The sequence below is a fragment of the Rhinatrema bivittatum genome, chromosome 13 (assembly GCF_901001135.1).
Source record: "Rhinatrema bivittatum chromosome 13, aRhiBiv1.1, whole genome shotgun sequence".
NCBI classification, from domain to species: Eukaryota; Metazoa; Chordata; class Amphibia; order Gymnophiona; family Rhinatrematidae; genus Rhinatrema; species Rhinatrema bivittatum.
Window position 1 is genome coordinate 25,653,306 of NC_042627.1, and position 23,726 is coordinate 25,677,031.

The 23,726-nt window shown below is 45.6% G+C and overlaps 1 protein-coding gene across 1 annotated transcript in view; it reads right to left on the reverse strand.

Moving 5' to 3' along the window:
• IREB2 (iron responsive element binding protein 2) overlaps positions 1 to 23,726 on the reverse strand; it is a 110,336-nt gene that overhangs the window by 58,757 nt on the left and 27,853 nt on the right. The window contains exons 5-7 of the mRNA XM_029574493.1: positions 16,811 to 16,948; positions 16,156 to 16,359; positions 6,783 to 6,852 (exon numbers count right to left, since the gene is read on the reverse strand). Of these exons, the coding sequence (XP_029430353.1) occupies positions 6,783 to 6,852; positions 16,156 to 16,359; positions 16,811 to 16,948 (412 nt within the window). The remainder of the gene's footprint in view (positions 1 to 6,782; positions 6,853 to 16,155; positions 16,360 to 16,810; positions 16,949 to 23,726) is intronic.

Sequence of the window (23,726 nt, forward strand, 5' to 3'; positions counted from 1 at the left end):
TTGAGTCTTAACAGACTAGTCCAAAAGTTTTACTGCACTGCTAGTACATAAATTACTGTGCCACCTGCAAGTCGCTTAGTATAATCTGTACTCAAGCTAAGAAAAAAAAAATCAACCCCCTTATATTTGGAGCAGAGGAAGAGAAAACCTTCAGTAAACACCAAAGGAAAATTGGTTCTTACCTGCTAATTTTCGTTCCTGTAGTACCACAGATCAGTCCAGACACCTGGTTTTGCCTCCCCTCCAACAGATGGCATCAAAGTTTTACTGACACTTAAGACGAGGTGCTTCCTGCAGTCCCCTCAGTATTTCTCTGTTTCCAGCAGATGGTGGAGATGCAAATACCTTCCTACAAGAGGATTTGAATGCAAAAAAAAAAAAATAAATAAAAAATCTCTGGTCCATAAATGCATACACTAGAGCAGTCTTCAGAAAGTAAGGCTAGGGATTCTGGACTGGTCTAGTAGGACTCGAGAAAAGAAAATTAGCAGCTAAGAACCAATTTTTCCTTCCTTATGATCCCCCAGACCAGTCCAAACTAATGGGATGTACCCAAACTTCCCTAAACTGGACAGGAACCTGAAAGACCCTCTCTCTCAACACACACTCAAGCACTGTGGTGTCCAGAGCCCAAATGTCCAGCCTATAATGCTTGGAAAAAGTGTGTAAAGAAAATCAAGTTACCACCTTGCAAATTTCTTGTGGCAGCAACCAAATGATACACTGCCCAAAAAGCAGCTTCTGTCCTAGTAGAACAAGCCTGAAAGACTACAGGAACCTATAGACTCTTGCAAATGTAAGGGGATGCTATCGCCTCTTTAATCCATCTAGCAACAGATACTTCTGACACCTTTTCCTCCTTGGTGCAACAAATAACACCACAAAAAGATGATCTGATTTCTGAAATTATGATATTTGTGACTTTCAGATATCTTAGAGTGCTACATACAAGATATGGAGTTCTCTGGAATATGCGGAAGAAGAATAAACAGACTTCCTAAATGTAGGCAACTCTCTGGAAGAAACCACCTTCGGTAAAAAGGATGGTATCATACAAGGTACGAATGGAAACTCCATCTCTCCGAAAACTGAAGGAAAGGATCCCTGCACAACAAAGACTGCAACTCCAAAATATATCACACTGAACAAATGGCTACCAAAAGACTGATTTCAGCATAAGATTCTTCAAATATGCCCTCTTACTGGTTCAAGAGAGGGCATACTCAAGGTCATTAAAACTAAATTAAGATTCCATGGTGGAACCATATGCCAAACTGGGGACACAAATACTGTACACTTTCCTTAGAAATCTCAACACATTCAGGTGCGAAGCTAGAGAGGAGTTGTGCACTTTCCATCTGAAACAGGACAACACAACCACTTGCACCTTAAAAAAAAAAAAAAAAGAGTTTAAGGCTAAACCTTCTGCAAAAAGAACATGATCACTGGAATTGAGGCCTGAAGCGGGGAAACTTGTGACATACACCAGGACTCTAATACCTTCCAAACACACACATACCCCAGGGAAGTCAGTCCTCCTTGCTTGAAAAGAGGTTGTATTGACTTCTCCAAATAGCCCTTTATTCTCAACTTTCTCCTCTCAAAAGCCAGGCCACGAGACAAAAGTGATCTACCTATTCCAAGAAACTTGGACCCTGATGCAGTAGACCAGGAATATGACTGAGTCGTAAGGGTCACGCCAAAAGATTTACCAGGTCTGCAAGCCAAGGTTGTTTGAGCCACACTGGAGCAACCAGAATCACCCTTCCTTGATGTTTTTCTATGCAACAGACTATTAGAGGCCAAGGAAGAAAGATGTAGCCTCTAGGGATTATGATTTACAACTGAGAAAGGGCATCAAGGCCCTTAGACCCCACCTCTCTCATCTTTAAGTGAAGAACTGCAAAGCCTTGGAATTCCATTTTGCCGCCATCAAACCCAATTTTGGACTCCCTCACATGCTCTGATGAGACACCTTCCTCTACCAATGCCCACTCCCTGAGGTCTAGAGTTTGCCTGCTCAGATAATCAGTTTGTACATTCTCCATCCCAGGCACACAAGTCACCAACACCTTCAGATGTCACACCACTCAACAGAATATCATCCCCAACTTCCAAGGAAACTGCTGAGCTCTTGGTTCCTCCTCACCTCCGATTTGTTCGACAACACTCACTGCCCTCTCTCTAAATTACTGAAAGATTATTAAAGGCTTTCCTGATCACCTTTGTCTCTAACCGAATGATGGACCAGAGGCATCTGGCACAGCACACAGGCCCCGTACTGTCCATTCCTAACAAATGGCCCCCAGCTGCTTAGACTGGCATCTGCAGTCACTGTTACCCAATCCAGAATTTCCGACTCCACACTTTGACAAACTGTCCTTCTAGAGCCACCAAGAAAGACTAGATCTGGCGAAGATTAGACACCTGTAACATATGCTGGAGACACAGAATACTGATAAGACTACAGATGGCACAGTAATGTATATAACCAACAGTACAGTAAAGCTTTTCTTCTCTGTCTCCATCTGCTGGTAGAGGAGAATTGTCTGGGCTGGTCTGGGGATGATCATTTCTTATAAATCCATTTTCATTTTTTGTGAAATTCTTAAAGCAGCTCCTCTACTATTCTATTGATTTGGAATAAGACTGGTTCATATTAGCAACAAGGTCACAAACTTACACACACTGCAGAAAACTGCGTATCAGTGTGTGAGAGATGTCACTTAGGACCGTTGCCAGCAAAGCTGTTTCCATGTACTCCAGATAATTGTAGATGACCTGCTTAAAGTAACAATGCTGTCAATTTTTATTTTAAAAAATTCAGTTTGGTATGGCCCAATGCTGCTGTATGGGAGAATGAGGTTCATATCTACCATCATTTTCTCTGATTCTATTTAGAATAAGGGCGGAAACAGTAGGCTCAATGTTGAAGGAAATCTTTTAAATCACAGACAGACAACAACCAGCCTGAAAATTATCTGGTTGCACAATCTGCATAAACCGCATTATACTCCGAAAACTAGAACCTCTCATGCTACTTTAGTTTTTTTCACCATTCTGCAAAGTTTAAACGTACTTCCTATGTGTAAAACATCAGAAATAAGTAAATCTTTTAAACAGATTCTATATCTCCTCAATTTGAAGAAAACATACATCAAGTTTACAAAATAAGACCTCTATGTTAAAATGTTATATCCTACTGTGCACAATAGTGGGTTTGTCTCACTACCTTTGTTATTTATGCAAGTTTATTCTCAAAATCTAGAAGTTCTAGGTATAGAAATCTTCAATTGCTGATCAGTTTGAATGAGTGAGAGACGACAGCTTAAAACGTATTTAATCTCTTTCCCTCTATCTATAGATAGGCATATATATGAGTATTGGCACATTTCTTTCTTGAACAAAGGTGCTGGTAGTAATCATACTGATAACATTTAGGGAGGACTGTGACTATTCCCCATAACGAGAATAAGGTATTTTTTTTTGAGTCCCATTCTACATTGACATATTTCTTATGTATTTTTATGCTCTATTTAAAGAATGATTGTAGTTCCTTAATATAAACTAACCTGGGTTGAAGTTGTTTCAAGGAAGGTGGTATAAAATACACATATATACACAGAGGAAGTAATTTTTCAAAAGTATTTGTGCGCATAAATAAGCTTTGGAAAATTACTACTTTTACACTCTCAACTCCTTTGAAATTTCACTGAATTTTCAAGAGACTTTACGTGTGTAAACACCAGTAAGCCATGTAACACGTAGGCACACAGGAGGATAATCATGCAAACATATGGCAGCCAAGGGCAGGAAGTTTTATTCATCTGACTGTCCTAAAGAAAAGTCCTTCCTTACCAGGTCTGCGCCCTCAAAAGGGCCGGTTCCAAGAATGCGAACGGGAGGATGGAGTCCGGGGGGGGGGGGGGGGGGGGGTCTGTTGACTCGTATTGCGAAAACGGCGTTGCGTGCAAAACCGACTTCTGGAGGAACTGAAGGATCTCATGGAACTGTAAATAAACCGGCCGAACTTCCGGGAGTCTATGCACTGCATTCTCTCTGAGCGACTTGATGATCTGAACCAGATCTTCAAAGAGGAACTTGCCCTTGAAAGGGAGCGATCCCAGATGAGTCTTTGAGGAGGAATCTGCCGACCAGTTCCGGAGCCAAAGTAGACGATAAGCCGAGACCGCCGCCACCATTGACCGGGCGAGGACCTGTAGAAGATCATACAAGGCATCCGCACCGTAGGCAATCACGGCCTCCAATCTGTCCGCCTAGCAAGCTTCCTCTGGAAGCAGCTCCTGAGAAGTGAGAAGCTGTTGTACCCAGCGAAGACCTGCTCTTTGCGCCAGCGAGCTGCAGATGGCTACCCGCACTCCCAGCGCCGACACTTCAAATACTCTTTTGAGGAACACCTCTAGCTTCCTGTCTTGGAGGTCCCTCAGTGCCGTACCCCCGTGACCGGGAAAGTGGTACGTTTGGTGACCGCCGATTCAACGGAATCGATCATCGGAACCTTGAGCAGATCAAGAAATTCCTTGAGGGTGGCTTCAGGTGAATTCTATTCCCTAGAAAGCAACTGAAGGAACATGGGATGGGTAGGAAAAGCCCTCGCCGGCAGCCCTCGCCCCGCCAGCATTAGATCCCCCTTTTTCGCCTTGGGATCGGGACCAGGTGGCTCCGGGGGGGGGCCTGCCGCTGTCAACCATCATGGTCCTGACCATGCGCTCCGGAGGCGTCCCCCTGCTGCGAGCTGCCCTCCTCGCCGGGGAGGCAGCTCGTACAAACTCCCTCCCGGGAGAGCCAGCCACACGCGGCGCAAGCCGACGCTCTCTGCATGCCGCGTGGGGGGGGGGGGGGGGGGAAATGAGGGAGCGCAGGAACTGGAGCTAGTCGGCACCGTAAAGGTATGGCCCGAGCCAAGAACCGCCCCAAACACCCCACCGACCTGGGAATCTCCAAGAGCCGCCGAGGAATAGGACCTCTCGGCGGGCGGCGGCCCCGGGGAATGGATGTCGCAGGGCCGTGGGTCAGTAAGCGGCTGAGGGGGGAAGGGGGGAGAGGTTGGAACCTCCAACTTACACCCCACCGGTTTGGCGATCCGAAGACAAACCTGAAAATAAAAGGTAACATGCACTTACCCACCAACTGCGGTAGAAAACTAGACAGAAGCCCAGCCAGGCGGTAGAGAAAACAGAAAGACCAGGCCTGTCAGCAAGTGCCCTGGGGAGAACCAGCAGCAGGGACTCTCCCTAAGCTAAAGAACATTTTTTTTTTTTGGAAAACTTGATCCCTCAACAAATGAAAAAGAGAACAAAGGCATAGCTGAGAAAAATGAACACACTAAGCCCACATACTGGGGAACTTATGTTCCCCTGCTATCTGCTGGAGTCAGAAAGATACTGAGGAATGAGACCGGGGATGCGGGCTTATGTAGCACCTCCCTCAGAAGTTCTTGTCTGACTCCATCTGCTGGATGGGGGACATAACCCACCGTCTGAACTGATCCTGGTACGTACAGGGAATTTCTCATTTACACAAGTAAAGTATCTTGAAAATTCATCAGCTTGCCAGTATTCTCTTCAAAAGCATCTGTGGACAGTCTAGCAAAAAACTTGATGAAAAACAGGTAACCACTGCAATACTCAGCCAACAGGCAACACTGAACTCAGACAAGAATGTAACACTAGTAAGCCATGTAACACGTAGGCACACAGGAGGATCATCATGCAAACATATGGCAGCCAAGGGAAGGAAGTTTTATTCATCTGACTATCCTAAAGAAAAGGAAATTATCAGGTAAGTAGTAATTTCTCATTACTTCAGTCCCTAGATTAGTGTTGTTACATTCTTGTCTGAGTTCAATGTTGCCTGTTGGCTGAGTGTTGCAATGGTTACCTGTTTTTCATCAAGTTTTTTGCTGGTCTGTCCTCAGAAGCTTTTGAAGAGAATACTGGCAAGCTGATGTAACTGCAGGGGTGTATATACTGTGATGTCTCTTTACTCAGTCTCCATCTGCTGGTAGGAATACATAACCCCACTTGTTCTGGATTCATCTGACGGTTTGGGAAAATAAATATGGGGGTGACCTGTATGGCACGGCAGATGCTAACAAACTTGCTGGGCAGACTGGATGGACCGATTGGTCCTTTTCTGCTGGCATTGCCTATATTTCTATGAAAAGTTTATGTAGGTTTCTTGTTTCCAGAAAACAAGGCAGTTAATTTATAAATCAGGGTCTATGAGGCAGTAAATTACATTACCCTCCACATCTGGGGGAGGGGGAAATCTTAATTTATACATTTTCAGAAAGTTTGAAATCTAAGTTTACATTTGATGCACTACTCATTTGTTTAACTGTGTGGTGACTGTGCCATACAGTCCTAAAGTGATAAATGCTAGCTCTGACCACAACTTTAAAAGGAGTAGGGAACCGCAGTAAATATAGCCTTGCAGAAACACACTGGGCTAATTGCACCTAATGTGCTATGGCTTTGTGAAGCTTGACTTTGACAATTAAAAGTGTGTCACAAACTGAATATATGATGAACTGTTCCATATATTTTATTTATATTTATTTGCAGTTTTTATATACCCGACATTTGTTTAGTAACCTCACATCGGTTCACAATTAACAGAAACATTGCAGCTGTGCCAAATAGAACAAACATGTGCAACAGTGCTTTACAATAAACAATAAACATTTACAATAAACAATAAACTTTACAATAAACTTGTTAACGAATATATATATTTATTGTTGCAAAAAGTAGCCATACCTTAAAAAACTGAAGCCTCTCTCTATTCCGGCCAAATTCTACCTCTTGATTTTTTAACATTATATCAGGCCTAAAAGAAATGAAAAAAGGAGAATAAAATGCTTTCATGTTTAGGGAGCATCCTCGTTAAACAAAAGATAAATGTCTTAAGACTGTTACTAATGGGCACAAAATGTGAACAAACACTAAAATGAGACCCAAGTATTTACAATTCCATTACATTAGACAGACACACTAGGAAAGGGATTTGCAACCCCCAGCATGCATACCATGAATACATTTTCACTGGAATATTGCTTGATTGAAAGCAACAATACCATGAGCATTTTCTAAACTCACAGGCTGGCTACAGATCTTGCTCACAGATTAAAGCCAGCCCATAACTTTTGAGAATGGTTGCAGCTTGATCAGCATGTTCAGCTGAGCAGCATACTGGAAGCCGATATGAATTGGGCTAGACTGTATTGACAATTTATTAAGGTGTACCTTCCCAGCCCTCTCAGCATCATCACTATTAGGTACTCTGTCAATAAGGTTTGCTGACCCTTGTAGGAGCAGGTTTCAAAATCCTTGTGAACTTTACTATTGAAGAGGTATGTCCATCTGCTTACTTGTGAAAATGAAAATAAAACCACGAACTAATGAATAATTTGACAGTTTTAAGAGTAAACAGCCAGTGCTTGATAAAAGTATTTCCAGATACTGGAATTTAAGATCTGCTTTACACTACTAGATGCTGTGCCAGAAGTGGCTCCTTATTATTCCTTAAGACACAGAATTTTAAGTTACACAAAATGAACCTAGAGTCAAAAGTTTAAAGTTTAAAATTGACAACCACTGAATGCAGAAATTTTGAAGTTTAGCTATTAGAATTTTTTTTCTATACCTTTAATCTCAAGATCATTCTGAGCTGTATACAGCATATACTCAAATACAATAACCCCTCCAATACACAAACCCAAAAATAAAACCAAAATAAACATTAAAACTAAAGTTAAAAATAAAAACATTACCATCACAAACAATGCAGACCAGATTTTATTCTTCCCTTTTTGATTTGCTGCATAGCCACTGAAACCCTCCTTTCCTACTTATTATCCACCTCAAGGAAGAGCCAAGTCTTCAACTTCTTGTTAGATGTAAGATATTTCTTCTTTTGCCTCATATCAGCTCAAAGCTTATTCCACTGAGAAAGGGCTGCAATAGAAAATGTCTTTGCCCTAATCCTACACTTTAAGAGAGGAGTCTAAGTAACACCCTGTTTAGCTCATAAATTCTACTGGAGACAGTATCACTGAGATGTATTAAACAAATAAATTGGCCATTGCCTCATTACTCTAAACACTTGAACCAGAACTTTAAAAGTGGCCACAAGCTGCCATTGACAGCCAATTGTAATGCACTAAGCATCCACCTAGATCAGGGGTGGTCAATGCTGGTCCTCAAATTCCTCAAACAAATCTGGTTTTCAACATATTCACTATATATATTTTATTATAAAATATATATATATATATATATTTATTTGCATACAATGGAGGCAGTGCATGCAAATCTAATCTCATGTATATTTATTGTGGATAAGAAAATTATTCCTTACCTGCTAATTTTTGTTCCTGTAGTACCACGGATCAGTCCAGACAGTGGGTTATGTCTCCCCTACAGCAGATGGAGTCAGAGAAAAACTTGAAAGGTGCCCTCATATAAACAGGTGCACCCTCTGCGTCACTTCAGTATTCAGAATATCAGAGCACAGATAAGCATTGGATGGATCAAGGTAACCAGAACTGAACAGCGGTAACAAAGTAACAAACACTGCGAACAATAGAAACTTGCAAAAAGAACCATTTACCAGTCACAGTAGTATCATGGTGTAAACCACAGTTAAAACAATCCCAGAAAACCCCGTAGAATCTCGGGGAGGGCGTCTGGACTGATCCGTGGTACTACAGGAACGAAAATTAGCAGGTAATTAATTTTCTTTTCCCTGTATGTACCCGGATCAGTCCAGACAGTGGGATGTACCAAAGCTTCCCTATGTAGGGTGGGCCCCAGAAAACCCTGCTCAAATGACTTGAGCGCCAAAAGAGCCAAATCCCGGTGACGGAAGATTTAAGTGATATTGCCGCGCAAAAGTGTGTAGAGACTTCCAGGTAGCTGCCCGACAAATCTCCTGTGGAGACACCGCCTGCCGCTCTGCCCAGGTAGTGGCTTGAGCTCGAAGAGAATGAGCCTTAAGTCCCACTGGAGGTGGCTGACCTGTTCCTACATACGCCGAGGAGATTGCTTCCTTGAACCAGCGAGCAATAGAAGTTTTAGAAGCCTTGCTGCCCTTCTTAGGGCTGCTCCAGAGGATGATGATCCGACAAGCAGAAATAGTCGCCTCCAGGTAGCGAAGGAGGACGCACTTGACATCAAGGCGGCGAAGCTCCCTAGAGTCTTCATGCGAAAAGAATGGATGGAAGTTCCACTAATTGATTCACATGAAACGCTGAAACCACTTTAGGCAGAAAAGACGGGCCCATGGTTAAGGATACCCCGGAATCCGTAAAACAGAGGTAGGGCTCCCTGCAGGAGAGAGCCTGGAGCTCCAAGATTCTGCGGGCAGACCATCTTGAGCATCAAATCCTTGAGCGTAGCACTCTTCAGCAATTCGAAAGGAGGACCACTCAGAACACGGAGTACTAAGTTGAGGTTCCAAGAGGGACAGAGAGCGTGGACCGGAGGCTTCCTGTTTGACTCCCTTCAAAAAACGAACAATGTCAGGGTGAGATGACAGAGGAGCCCCGTCCAGATGAGGGAACCAAGGGCGGCAACCTGGACTCGCAGAGAATTGTAGGCTAGTCCCTTATCCAGACCCCGCTGGAGGAAGGACAGTATTTGGGCGATTGAAGCGCGACATGGAGAGATGGGGATGGAATCACACCAGACCTCAAAAACTTTCCATATCCTAACGTAGGAGAGAGGCGTGGAAGTCTTCCTGGCCTTTAGGAGGGTGGAAATGACCTCCTCTTGATAACCTTGTTTTCTTAACCTGCGCCTCTCAAAAGCCAGGCCGCAAGATAGAAGCAATCTGCCCTGTCAAAAAATACTGGACCCTGACTGAGTAGGCTCAGTAGATGTCGCAATCTAAGAGGACCATCCACTGTGAGGTTGATCAAGTCCGCAAACCACGGCCATCATGGCCATTCGGGCACCACAAGGATGAAGGGTCCCTGGTGAGCTTCTATTCTCCGAATTACCTTTCCCACCAGGGCCAAGGCAGGAACATGTAGAGCAGGAGACATGGTAGGCCTAGGGCATCCACTCCTGCGCCGTGCTCCATTCTGCGACTGAAGAAGAGTGGAGCCTTCACATTCCTTTGGGTCGCCATGAGGTCCATGTGGGGGGTTCCCCACCGACGGAAAAGAGCTACTGCGTCATGGGATAGGAGGCAAAGTCCTTTCGTGGATTACTAACTGGTTAAAAGACAGGAAACAGAGTAGGACTAAATGGTCAATTTTCTCAGTGGAAAAGGGTAAACAGTGGAGTGCCTCAGGGATCTGTTCTTCAATATATATATATATATAAATGATCTGGAAAGGAATACGATGAGTAACGTTATCAAATTTGCGGATGATACAAAATTTTTCAGAGTAGTTAAATCACAAGCAGACTGTGATACATTACAGGAGGACCTTGCAAGATGAAGATTGGGCATCCAAATGGCAGATGAAATTTAATGTGGACAAGTACAAGGTGTTGCATATAGGGAAAAATAACCCTTACTGTAGTTACACAATGTTAGGTTCCATATTAGGAGCTACCACCCAGGAAAAAGATCTAGGCATCATAGTGAATAATACTTTAAAAATCGTCGGCTCAGTGTGCTGCAGCAGTCAAAAAAGCAAACAGAATGTTAGGAATTATTAGGAAGGGTATGGTTAAAACGGAAAATGTCATAATGTCTCTATATCGCTCCATGGTGAGACCACACCTTGAATAATGTGTACAATTCTGGTCGCCGCATCTCAAAAAAGATATAGTTGAGATGGAGAAGGTACAGAGAAGGGCAACCAAAATGATAAAGGGGATGGATCAGCTCCCCTATGAGGAAAGACTAAAAAGGTTAGGACTGTTCAGCTTGGAGAAGAGACGGCTGAGGGGGGATATGATAGAGGTCTTTAAGATCATGAGAGGTCTTGAACAAGTAGATGTGACTCGGTTATTTACACTTTCCAATAATAGAAGGACTAGGGGCATTCCATGATGTTAGCAAGTAGCACATTTAAGACTAATCGGAGAAAAATCTTTTTCACTCAATGCACAATAAAGCTCTGGAATTTGTTGCCAGAGGATGTGGTTAGTGCAGTTAGTGTAACTGGGTTCAAAAAAGGTTTGGATAAGTTCTTGGAGGAGAAGTCCATTAACGGTTATTAATCAAGTTTACTTAGGGAATAGCCACTGCTATTAATTGCATCAGTAGCATGGGATCTTCTTAGTGTTTGGATAATTGCCAGGTTTTTGTGGCCTGGTTTGGCCTCTGTTGGAAACAGGATGCTGGGCTTGATGGACCCTTGGTCTGGGATTTGTGTGCTGTCTGCTTAAGAAATCCGCTTGCATTTTGTCCACCCTGGCTATGTGAGATGCTGCCAGGCAAGAGGTGAAGCTCCGCCCATGCTATCAGCTTGTCCGCTTCCAGAGACCTGACTGCTCCGTGTCCCTCCTTGATGATTGACGTACGCTACTGTGGTCGCGTTGTCGGAGAGCACCCTCACGGCTCGATGCTAAACTAGTGGGAAGAAATGCTTCAATGCGAGGCAGACTACTCTGGTTTCCAGCCGATTTACTGGCCATGTTGCCTGAACAGATGTCCACTGCCCCTGCGCTAAATGGTTTTGGCATACCGCCCCCCAGCCTGAGAGGCTGGCATCTGTGGTAAGGATTACCCACTGAGGAACCTCCAAGTCCACTCCCTTCAACAAGTGATCCAGACTGAGCCACCAACCCAGGCTGTCCATGACACGATCCGATAGAGGAAGGACAGCATGGAACTCCTGTGACACCGGCTTCCAGCGGGAGAGTAAAGCTCTCTGCAGAGGACGCATATGCACAAAGGCCCAAGGGACCAAGTCGATAGTTGAGGCCATGGAGCCCAGAACCTGGAGATAGTCCCATGCTGAGGGGAGTGGAAGGCAACTGAAGCTCTGTATCTGAGCCATGAGGGACCGGGCTTGATCCGGGCGAAAGAAACACCTTGCCCACGCTGGTGTCGAAGTGTGCTCCCAAAATGTCGAGCGATTGCGAGAGAGTGAGACTACTCTTGGTGAAATTGACGATCCAGCCCAGGGAGTGGAGGAGCCGTAGAACCTTGTGGACGGCCTTTGACATAGTTCCCTAGTCTTTGCCCGAATGAGCCAGTCATCCAGGTAGGGATGAACAAGAATTCCCTCCCTTCGTAGGGCTGCCACCACTACCACCATGATCTTGGTGAAAGTGCGGGGCGCAGTTGTGAGGCCGAAGGACAGCGCCTGAAATTGGAAGTGTTGCCCCAGGATCTTGAAGCGCAAAAATTGCTGATGCTCCATGAGAATCAGGATGTGGAGATAAGCCTCCATCAAGTCCAAGGAAGCTAGAAACTCCCCGCAGTGAACGGTCACAAAAACGGACCTCAATGTTTCCATCCAGAAGCAAGGGACTCTGAGGGCTCTGTTGACCATCTTGAGATCGAGGATTGGACGGAAGGAGCCCTCCTTTTTGGGGTCCACGAAGTAAACGGAATAGTGGCCGGACCCTTCTTCCACTGGTGGGACCAGAAGAATGGCTCCCAGAGCTAGGAGCCGGTCGAGCATCCGACGAACAATGAGGCGCTTCTTCACTGGGCCGCACGGGGAGAAGAGGAACCTGTCTCTTAATGGCCGAGAAAATTCAAAAGCATAGCCGTGCCTTAGAATATCCAGGACCCCGCGATCCGAAGTAATTTTGACCCACTCCTCGTAGAAGAGATGAAGCCGTCCCCCTATCTTGGGCGTCGAGGAGAGGGCCGGTAAAGCTTCATTGGGAAGACTTGGAAGAACTCCCCTAGGAGGAGTTCTCTCGGGCCGGTCTATGACCTCGAAAGGAATGGGACCAGGACTGGGACCAAGCCGATGGCTGCCTCTGCGAGCCTGGCCTGGCAAAAACGTCGCTGACCCCTGAAGCAACTCCTGGAGGAGCTGAACGTTCTGGAGGTCTGTGGTCGATCCTCAGGCAACTTATGCACTTTATTCTCCCCAAGGAATTTAATGATCTGCTCCAGGTCCTCTCCAAACAGCAACTTCCCCTTGAAAGGCAAAGATCCCAGCTGCTGCTTAGAAGAATCCGCCAACCAATTGCGAAGCCAAAAGAGACGTCTTGCCGAGGCCACAGAGACGATCGATCTGGCCAGGATGCGGAGGAGGTCGTATAGTGCATCTGCTCCATAAGCTATGACGGATTCCAAACGCTCCGGAGGCAAGTCTTGTGCACTGAACAGTTGCTGAAACCATCTGAGACCTGCACACTGCATGAGAGAGCTACAGACAGCGGCTCTGACCCCTAGAGCAGAGACCTCAAAAATCCTTTGAGGTAGACCTCGCGCTTTCAGTCCTGGAGATCCTGGGCAGAGCAGCACCACCTGTGACTGGGATAGTTGTTCGTTTAGTGATCGCCTTTACAGACATGTCCACTTTGGGCACCTTGAGGAGCTCTAGGTACTCTTCAGGGAGGGGGTAGAGCTTGTCCATAGCTCTGCCCACTCTGAGGATGACATCAGGGGTATCCCACTCCCTGGACAATAATTGTAGGAGCATCTCATGGAAAGGGAAGGTCTGTGCTGGGGTGCGCAGACCTGCCAGGATGGATCCCCGTTCTTAGCCATAGTGCTAGACCCCAGAGTGGCGTCTGGAGCATCAATATCTAATTCTCTCAAAACATGGGGAATTAGGGGGTCCAGTTTTTCACTTTGAAAAAGACACAGGACCCTAGGGTCATCTCCTTCGAGCTGCGTGTGCGCCGTTTGATCATAGAAATCAGGATCTGGTAGTATAGGCAGTAGAGGATCCTGAGGCGCCAGAGCTGGACAGCTGGGAAGTGGGACCAGCTGAACCCTGGAGGACCCTGCAGTAGCCCCTGCCCCCGAGCTATCATCTAATCTGCTCTGTTTGGCAGGTGGCAGTCCGGGGGTTGGCTCCTGCTGCTGACCCAGCCTTGCTAAATAAGCAATGTGGAGCAGGAGCACAAAATCCATCGAAAACGGCCCAGGGGAGGGGGGGGGGGGGTGTTAGGAGGGGCCCCCACAGAGTTCCCCGAAGTTGTAGTGAGTTCCGGAGGGTCCACGGGGGTCAGGAGAGGCAGTGACTGAGAAAATCCGAGGTCAGAATCGCCAGCGGACTGAGCTGGGGCAGCTGGCTCAGGTAACAAAATGGCCGCCGTTCCCATGCTAGACGGGAACGGAGACGGCCCCCTGGAGGCCGGCGTGCCTGAGAATGAGCTGCCGAGCGGGTAGCTGGGCTCGAAGGACCCCCCCCCCCCCGCCAGGAAGGCACCTGGAGCAAAGGCTTTCCCTGGAGAGCCGGGATCCAGGCTCCCCACAGGCTCCATATCGCGAAAATCACAGCATGGGGGGAAGGAGGCAGACAGCCTGATCAAGAGATCACCCCCGAACTGAGAACAGAGTGGGAATGAACCTCTGCTCAAAAAGACCAACGACTAAGTCCCTCTGAGAACTCCATTGATGAAAGGTTTGGTTTTTTTTTTTGAGCAGAGGAATGTCGCCTCTCTGCTAGCGCTGCCCCAAGGCAAACAGCTTCTCAGGGCAGCGTGTGGATGGAAGGAGGAGGAATGGTTGGAGCACCAATTATCACCCCTAAAATGGCATAAATACTCAGACCTGAGAAGAAAAGAAGACAGAACTTACCCCACATGCAAGAACAAGGCAAATAAATGGAGACAGTCCTGCCTGCAGGTTTCCTCAGTGCCTCGGCACTGAGAAAACTGAATAACTTCAAACGGTCTGAAGAAATTCTACTTTTTTTTTTTTTTTTTTAAATTAAACTTGATCCATCCATAGACAAGAACAAGAGCTAACAAAAGAAAAGAAAGCTAATGTTCTAAGTATAAGAGAAAAGGGGAAACCGCAGGTTAAACCACTCACATCTGCTGGAGTCAGAGGAATACTGAAGGGACGCAGAGGGTGCACCTGTTTATATGAGGGCGCCTTTCAAGTTTTTCTCTGACTCCATCTGCTGGAGGGGGGACATAACCCACTGTCTGGACTGATCTAGGTACGTACAGAGAACGTGAAAACCAGGTCTGTTTGCATCTCTTCAGGACCAGATTTGTCCATCCCTGACCTAGATGAACCCCATCTAAGAATTTTGAACCACTTGCAATTATGTTCGAGCCATTGGTTCACACACAGGCCATTACAATAATACAAAGAGGCCACTAACAAGTGAAACAGTCTTAAATAAACTCTGATCCAAATACATCAAAGCTGCCTCAATCTCCACAACTGCTAGAGATGAGTTTCCAAACCAAATTTAGATTCGAAGATGGCAACCGAATCTTTGTCTCCAATATTTTCACTTGTTTCATCTCTACCTAATCCTTCCAAAAATGAGGCTAATCACTGAACCATCCAACTCTGCAAGTCAACAGATCTACATCATTGCAGCAAACCAAATAAAAAGTACAGAAAATGTCCAGCAATACTAACAAAAGCCCCTGCACAAAATAACACAAGACCACAGTGGTTTCTGTGCTGTGGTCTGCCCTGAATTCCCCTGAAATGGATCCATTCTCTTGTTCTCATCCAAATAAGCAGTTAGCTGACTAGTTACCACTTTCTCTAACATATTTGCCAAGAAGGGAATATTAGCAAATGGACAGTAATTACTACTTTGTGACACATCCAAAGTGGGTTTCTTCAAGACTAGAGTCAATACAAACCTAACCAACCTGCCAGGTCTATACTCTTCCATTAAAGATCTATTTATAAATCTGTAGCAGAAACTACAAATTGAAATCTGGCAGAACTAACTATTCTTGCCGGGCATGGAGCCGCATAGTAATTAGCTCTTATCTGTGCTAATACCTGCTTAAACTCCAGGAGTCTCGATCTATTAAATGCTTGCATACTAATAACATTTTCCTGTAATAGTGATTCCACAATCTTTTCCCCCTGAGAATTACTATTATGCAGATGAAAATTATTCTAAACTCTAAAATGGTAGTTTTGTGCCTAAACTTAACCATGTTTAATATGAAAAAATAATTTTCCTTAGAAATAAAATGCTGACACCTCCTGTAGTTTGAAAAGAAAAAAACTCAAACCTGAAACTCAGACAAGTTGAATGCATGCAGAGTTTCTTACTCAGGTACAGGCTGCAAGTGGAAAGGACAGAGAAGCGGTGTGTTCTCGATCTGTGCAGAATTCAACTCTCTACCGCTGCATGGTCCTTTACAGCTACTCTGTCCTCTGCAATGTGACTTCCAAGCAGGAGCTTTAGCTGGTGAAAGTTTTGCCGGGGCTCTCAGTAATTCACCACCTCCAGGGTTTGGTGCATTCTGTATTGCACTGTTTCAAAAGGGAGAATAATAAAGTACTATGCCGCACACATTTTATTATGTTAAATAATAAATATCCAAGGTTAAAAAGCTTAAATTACTAACATCACTGTGTACATACATGCAGTTGATATAGAAAGTAAAAAAAAATAAAGACTGTTGTACAGTGACAATGTATACATTCTGCATTAGTGTCTGTTTCATCCAAGGCTAAATATAATAAATTACTTTTCCCCTTTTGTTCTATGGCCTGTAGCATCAAAAGCTCCCATAGACTAAGCAGACAGTGGATTTGTAAGGCTGCAAAAAAATAAATTTGCAAATTAAAGATTTGTGGAAAAACCTATGAACGTTTTCTCAAATTACTATAACCTCAGGTGCTTTATCTCAGTATGTCCACTTCCCATCGGTCATCATTTTGGCTCTTAACTGCACAGAAATGTAATTCTTAATTTCAGTACCATTTACTGAAGTCAATTTGCAAAGAATGATCCACGATGAGATCTGTTGGACAGGCAGGACTGACTCTAGCAGGATCGCCTCCAAGGTTTTTTACAGCTTCCCTCATTGCAGCAAAATCTACCATAGCAGGAATACCACTGTAAGGAAAAAAAAAATGTAACTGCAGACACTGCAATTATTTTATTAAGCTTTTTTGTTATTAATATAAAGCACATCAACACAATTACAAGTTTAAGTGCTACAGCAGATCACCAGACATTCAAGGATACAACATAAGATAAGGAGTGAGACAAAACTTCAGGGTTGACCAGTATTTCTGGTCAGTAGATAAAGCTACATCTTGACATTCAGCTGCAGCAGTTTTTGAAGGCAATTGCAAATTATTAATTTAAAGATTAAGAGCCTAACTTTTAACCCTATCCCCAGAACAGCATTTTATAAATACAGTGCAGCAGGAGTTGCAGTTTATAAATTGCCAGCTGGTTCTGATTCAAAAGTACACATGAACATTTACAAACAAGAAAATGCATACTTTTGCTATTTTTTAAACATGAGCGTATATTCTAGGTGCACAAAAAAAAACCCACACGTACTTGTAGTAACCCCAATTTATATGTAGAAGCAAGTATTTTATAAAATGTGTGTGCATTTTGAAAATACTTACTTGCATGCATACTTGAAATCACCAGTTCGCAGATAACCCTGCCAGTTCACCTACTCCATCTTTGGGTTTATCTAGACCCCCCCCCCCTAACACTAGCGCTTCACTCTGAAGGTATCAACAAACAGATCGAGCAGACTCTCCAATTCCTCCTTTCCTCCACTGGGTGGGAACTCTGGACTGATTGGTGATGCTACAGGAACGAAAATTAGCAGGTAAGAACCAATTTTCCTTTACCTGTATGTACCCAGATCAGTGCAGACTTCTGTGATGTACCACAACTTCTCTAAACAGGGTGGGACTAAGAGTCCCGTTCGAAGCACACTTTCAAAGCCCATGGCCTCTGGGGCCTGGACATCCAAATGGTAATGCCTGGCGAAAGTGTGCAACAACTTCCAAGTAGCCGTTCTACAGATCTCCTGTGGTGAAACTTGCTGACAATCGGCCCAAGAGGCCACCTGAGAACAAGTAGAATGCACCCAAGCCCCTCTAAAACAGGGTGACCTTGACAGACACATGCAGAGCCAATAGCCTCATTCAACCACTGGTCAATGGTGGCTCTTAATGACTTATGATCCTTCTTGGCACCACTTCATAGCACAAAAAGATGATCAGACAAGCGGAAGCTGTTCGTAACCTTCAGGTAGTGCAAAACAGCACGCTTCACATCTAAACGTTGCAACTCTTTAGCATAAGGAGTTACAGGATCCACTATTGGTAAGGACGGAAGTTCCACAGACTGATTTAAATGGAACGAGGAAACCACCTTCGGCAAAAAAAAGACGGAATCATTCTCAAGGAAACTCCCGCATCTGAAATTCTCAAAAAGGGTTCTCTATATAAGTCCTGAAGCTCAGAGATTCGGTGAGCCGAACAAATTGCCACCAGGAAAACCACCTTCAAAGTGAGATCCTTCATAGTAGCTCGCTTCAGGGGTTCAAACGGAGACGCATACTTGCTCTTAAGGACCACATTAAGGTTCCATGATAGGCAAGATTTCCGAAACGGAGGACGCAAATGTTTAGCCCCCCAGAAGAAAAAACACACAATATCCGGATGTGCCACCATATATACTCCACAAGCCTTGCCACGAAGGCAGCCTAAAGCCGCTACCTGAACCCTGAGGAAATTAAAGGGCAGATCTTCAACCAATCCCTCCTGCAGGAAGGCTAAAACATCAACCACGGAGACTTGTCGAGGATCCACCTTCTGCCCAGTACACCAAGACTCAAACACTTTCCATACTCTCACATATGCCAGGGAAGTGGAAGTCTTTCTAGACTGCAAGAGGGTAGCGATGACCCCTTCAGAATAACCCTTATTCCTTAACCGCACCCTCTCAAAAGCCAAACCTCTGATAAAAGTGATCTGCCTGATCCAAACAGGTCCCTGATGCAGCAGATTGGGCAGGTTAACTGCTATGTTAAGCAAATCCCCAAACCACGGACACCTCGGCCACTCTGGGGCAACGAGAATTACCTCGCCTGGATGGACTTCTGTGACGCAAGACCTTGCCGACCACCAGCCAAGGTGGAAACACATACAGAAGGACCCCCGTCGGCCAAGGCAGAACTAAGGCATCCACTCCTCCTGCTCCTCTTTCTCTTTGCAGACTGAAGAACTGTGGGGCCTTGACACTGTGAAAAGTCGCCATTAGATCCATGCACGGCATGCCCCATCTTAGAAGGATGAGGCATAATGCTTCCTCTGACAGCTCTCACTCTCCGGGATCTAGCTGATGCTGGCTCAGAAAATCCACTTGTACATTGTCCGTGCCTGCTATGTGGGAAGCCGCTAGCCATTCCAGGTGCTGTTCCACCCAGCAAAGTAACTCTCAGTCTTCCTGAGCCACTGCCAGGCTTTTGGTGCCCCCCTGTCGATTGATGTAAGCTACTGTTGTTGCATTGTCTGACAAGACCCTCACCGGCTCTCTCCTCACCAGGGGCAGAAACGCCTTAAGGGCTAAGCATACAGCTCTCGTTTACAAGTGATTGATGGACCACGAGGCTTCCTCCGCCAACCACTGGCCTTGCATAGACTGGTTCTGGCACACTGCTCCCCACCCGGAGAGACTGGCATTAGTGGTGATGATCGTCCAGGTCAGGAGTTCTAAGTCCACACCCCGCCTTAACTTGTCCGATATGAGCCACCAAGAGAGACTGGAGCGAGCAAACTCCGGAAGCGGAATCTGAAACTACTCTGACAACGGGTCCCAGTAGGATAGTAAAGCTGACTGCAGAGGCCTCATATGAGCAAATGCCCATGGAACCAACTCCAAGGTGGAAGCCATAGACCCGAGAACTTGCAAGTAATCCCATACCCTTGGTAATTGCTTCTGCAATAATCCACGAACTTGCTTTTGCATCTCGGAAATCCGGACTTCGGTGAGGAAAACCCTCCCCACTTTGGTATCGAAACGTGCCCCCAAGAATTCCAAATCCTGGGAAGGAACAAGATGACTTTTGCTCAGATTGACTATCCAACCCAGAGCGCGCAATTGGTCGAGAACTACATCCACTGCTTCCGACAAAGGATCTCCAACTTGGCCCGAATCAACCAGTCGTCCAGATAAGGGTGGACTAGGACCCCTTCCCTCTAGAGCGCCACCACCTCAACCATCATCTTGGTAAAAGGTCCTGGGTAGCTGTCACCAGACCGAAAGGCAGGGCACAAAACTGAAAATGTTCCCCCAGAATTATGAATCTCAGAAATCTGATGATTGGGCGGGATTCCAATGTGCAAGTATGCCTCAGTCAAATCCAGAGATGCGCCCTGTGCGCGCAGAGGCAATCACTGAACGCAGGGTTTCCATCCGAAACAGAGGAACCTTTAGCGCCACGTTCACCTTTTTGAAATCTAAGATTGGACAGAATATACCCTCCTTTTTGGGAAATATGAAATGGAATAGTGACCTGTCCCCTGCTCTCCCAGGCATGATAGCCCCGAGCTTGCAAAGATGACCAATGGTTTCTCGCACAGATAGCCTCTTTTCTCGATAAGTGCATGGGGAGACTAGGAATTGACCCCTTAACGGCTGAGCAAATTCTAAATAAAACGTAACCTTGACTTATCAAGCTTAGGACCCATTGGTCCAACGTGATCTTGGTCCACTCCTCGTAGAACAGAGCCAACTGGCCCCCTATTACTGGAACTGAGAAGTGGACCAGCCTCGCATCATTGTGCAGATTTGGTTCCACCTCCACCGAAGGAAGAGCCATCTCTGCCCGACCGATGCCCTCAAAAGGACTGGTTCCAAGACAGCTGCTTACCTGAGGACTGTCTCAGAACTCCCTGAAGCCCTGTGCGGCCTAAAACGCAGACTGCCTCTGAAACGGGAATGGGGAGGAAGGGAGCCTTTCGCTTTCAGCTTATCTTCTGGCAATTTGTGAACCTTATTCTCACCAAGAAATTTGATCATCTCCTCCAAGTCCTTACCAAATAGCAATTTCCCTTTAAAGGGCAGAGCTCCCAACTGGGACTTGGAATAAACATCGGCAGATTAGTTCCTCAACCAGAGGAATCTCCGAGCCGAAACCGCCGACATCATAGTTCTGGAGGAGGTCCTAACAGGATCATAAAAGGCATCCGCACTATATGTCACCACAGCTTCTAGACATTCTGCTTGTCTCATCTCAGATTCAGATAAGGACCTGTCAGCCTGTAACAGCTGCACTCAACGTAGGCTGGCCCCCAACATAAAACTGCTACACATAGCAGCTCAAACACCAAGGGCAGACACCTCAAAAGTTTTCTTGAGGTGGACCTCCAGCTTCCTATCCAGGTGGTCCTTCAAGGTTGTAGAACTAGCCACTGGAATGGTCGTCTTCTTAATAACTGCTGAAACAGATGCATCTACTTTCGGGATATTCAGAAGCTCAAGCGTGCCCTCTGGGAAAGGATATAACTTATCCATGGCTCTTCTGACCTACAGGCCTGTCTTGGGAGTATCCCAATCCCTAAACAGCAAGTTGCTGACAGACTTATGAAAAGGAAGATACCTCGTCAGACCCCAAAGGCCAACCATGACAGGATCCACTGCTCCTAATTCCAAATTCTCTCGCGGAACCTCTATACTCAGTTCCTGCAGAACAGCAGGTATAGAGGGTATAAGGGAAGCCAACTCCTCCTTGTGGAACAACCGTACCACCTTAGAATCATCACCGTAGACGGCCAGAATCTTCAACAGCCTCCCCGATTCGGGTCCTGATCCGCCAAACCCGGAGGATCTTGCATTCGCACATCATCCGCCCCTGAATCCTCAGAGAAACTCTCCACAGCGGGCATCGGGGCCGGAGTTCCTGGGACATGCCTGACCCTCGTGGCCCCCTGATCAGCCCTGTGCTGCAGGAACTTCCTGGCTTTATTAGCCTTGTGCAAAAGAAGCACAAAATCTGAAGAAAGTAGAAGAGGCATCAGAATCCCCCCAGGCATCCTATTCACTTTTTGAAGGGGGTCCTCCAGCATCTGGACCACCTCCAGAGGTCCCTGCCACTGGAGACAATGGAGGAAAATTCCCATCCCCGTGGCAGCCTTGAAACTAGACAAAATGGCCGCTGTTCCCACACTCAGCAGGAAGGGATCACCAACAGGCTGCCGCACCAGAGAGCGCCTCCCAGGCTCATGGCGTCTGATATGATTACTTTCCACTGTGCTCCATGAAGAGCACTCGGGAGCATTTCCCGTCAAGGGAGACACGCACGCACATGTCCCAGACGCTGCACCATACGGCTTGCCAATTGGTGCTGGACAGTGGAAGCAGCACAGAAAACTGCAGAGGAAGGGGGAACAAAGCACAGAGCCGCCCGACAGAGGAAAAAAACAAAACAGCAGAAGCAGGGAAAGATGCCGTTCCACGGCAATCCCCCACCTGCTGCTTCTGACTTTTTTTTTTTTTTTAAGCAAACCGTGCTTTTATGATATCTTCTCATTATGTAATCATTTGCGGTCTCTCGGGCCGTTTCATAGTGTTGTCTTTATAGTCTTAGTTCCCTTGTCCCAGTTACCTGTATTTCCTGTTTTATGTATTGCCATCATGCAAATTTGCAGTTTCAATGTAAACCGGTGTGATTTGTATGTCATACAGGAACGCCGGTATAAAAAAAGTTACAAATAAAGAAAGGAAGCACTTCCCTTTAGAAGAATGGCTGCAGGCTCAAACTGTCCTTCAGGGTAATGGAACTGAGACCCCCAGTTTTCAGCCCTGTCCGGAGAAGAAGGACTGAGCAATAAAGGGTCCCTGACCCTCTGCTCGTCTGCCTCACAAACCAGGGGGGGAGGGGGGGATGACCCCACCAGGATCTACCAACCCCTTGGAAGGCTCCTAATCCCTGTAGACTTTTTCTTTTTAGCTTCTTTAAAAAAAAAAACCCTCAGACTGCAGGCTCTGCACCTCCACCATCTGCTGGAGACAGAAAAATACTGAGGGACTGCAGGTGGCATGTCATGTTATGTGGCAGAGTCAGTAAAACTCTCTCTCTCTCTCTCCATCTGCTGGAGGGGAAGCAAAATCCCAGGAGTCTGGACTGATCTGGGTATGTACAGGGAATTACTTTTTTCTTGCTGAACCACTCTTTTGCTCTGTGCTCAGAACCATTATCCTGCTGAAAGGTGAATCTTCTTCCAAGTGCCAGGTCTATGAGACTGGAACATTGTTTCCTCCAGGATGTGCCTTTGCACCATCCATCTTTTGCTTAATCTTCACAAGTCTCCTATCCACTGCTGCAAAGCATCTTCACAACATAATGCTGCCATAGTTATGTTCTACTACAGGGATGGTGTTAGCTGGTTGATGTGCTGTTTTTGTTTTCTGCCATACACTTAGCACTGAAAACCAAAAGTTCCAGTTTGGTTTCATCAAACCACAAAACCTTCTCCCACCTACGTGCAGCGTTTCCTAAGTGTCTTTTTGCAAATGTTATGCAGCACATGACATGCCTTTTCTTCAGCAATAGCTTCCTTTCTGCCACCCTCCCATACAGTTCCAAATCTACGAAGAAAATCACCCACCACAACTCCAAACGTTTAAACTCTGTTCACACACTGTCACTGCCATGTATATTTCACCCGCTTAAAATCATAAACTTATGAGAAAATTTCCACAAATTATAAATATATAAGGAAGGAGGTGGATAGTTTCATACTAGTACATTACACCATGGCAATGTATCTGCTGTATATAAGAAAATTAGGTCTTACCTCCGTTAATTTTTGTTCCTGTAGTACCAAGGATCAGTCCAAAGTCCTGGGTTTTGCCT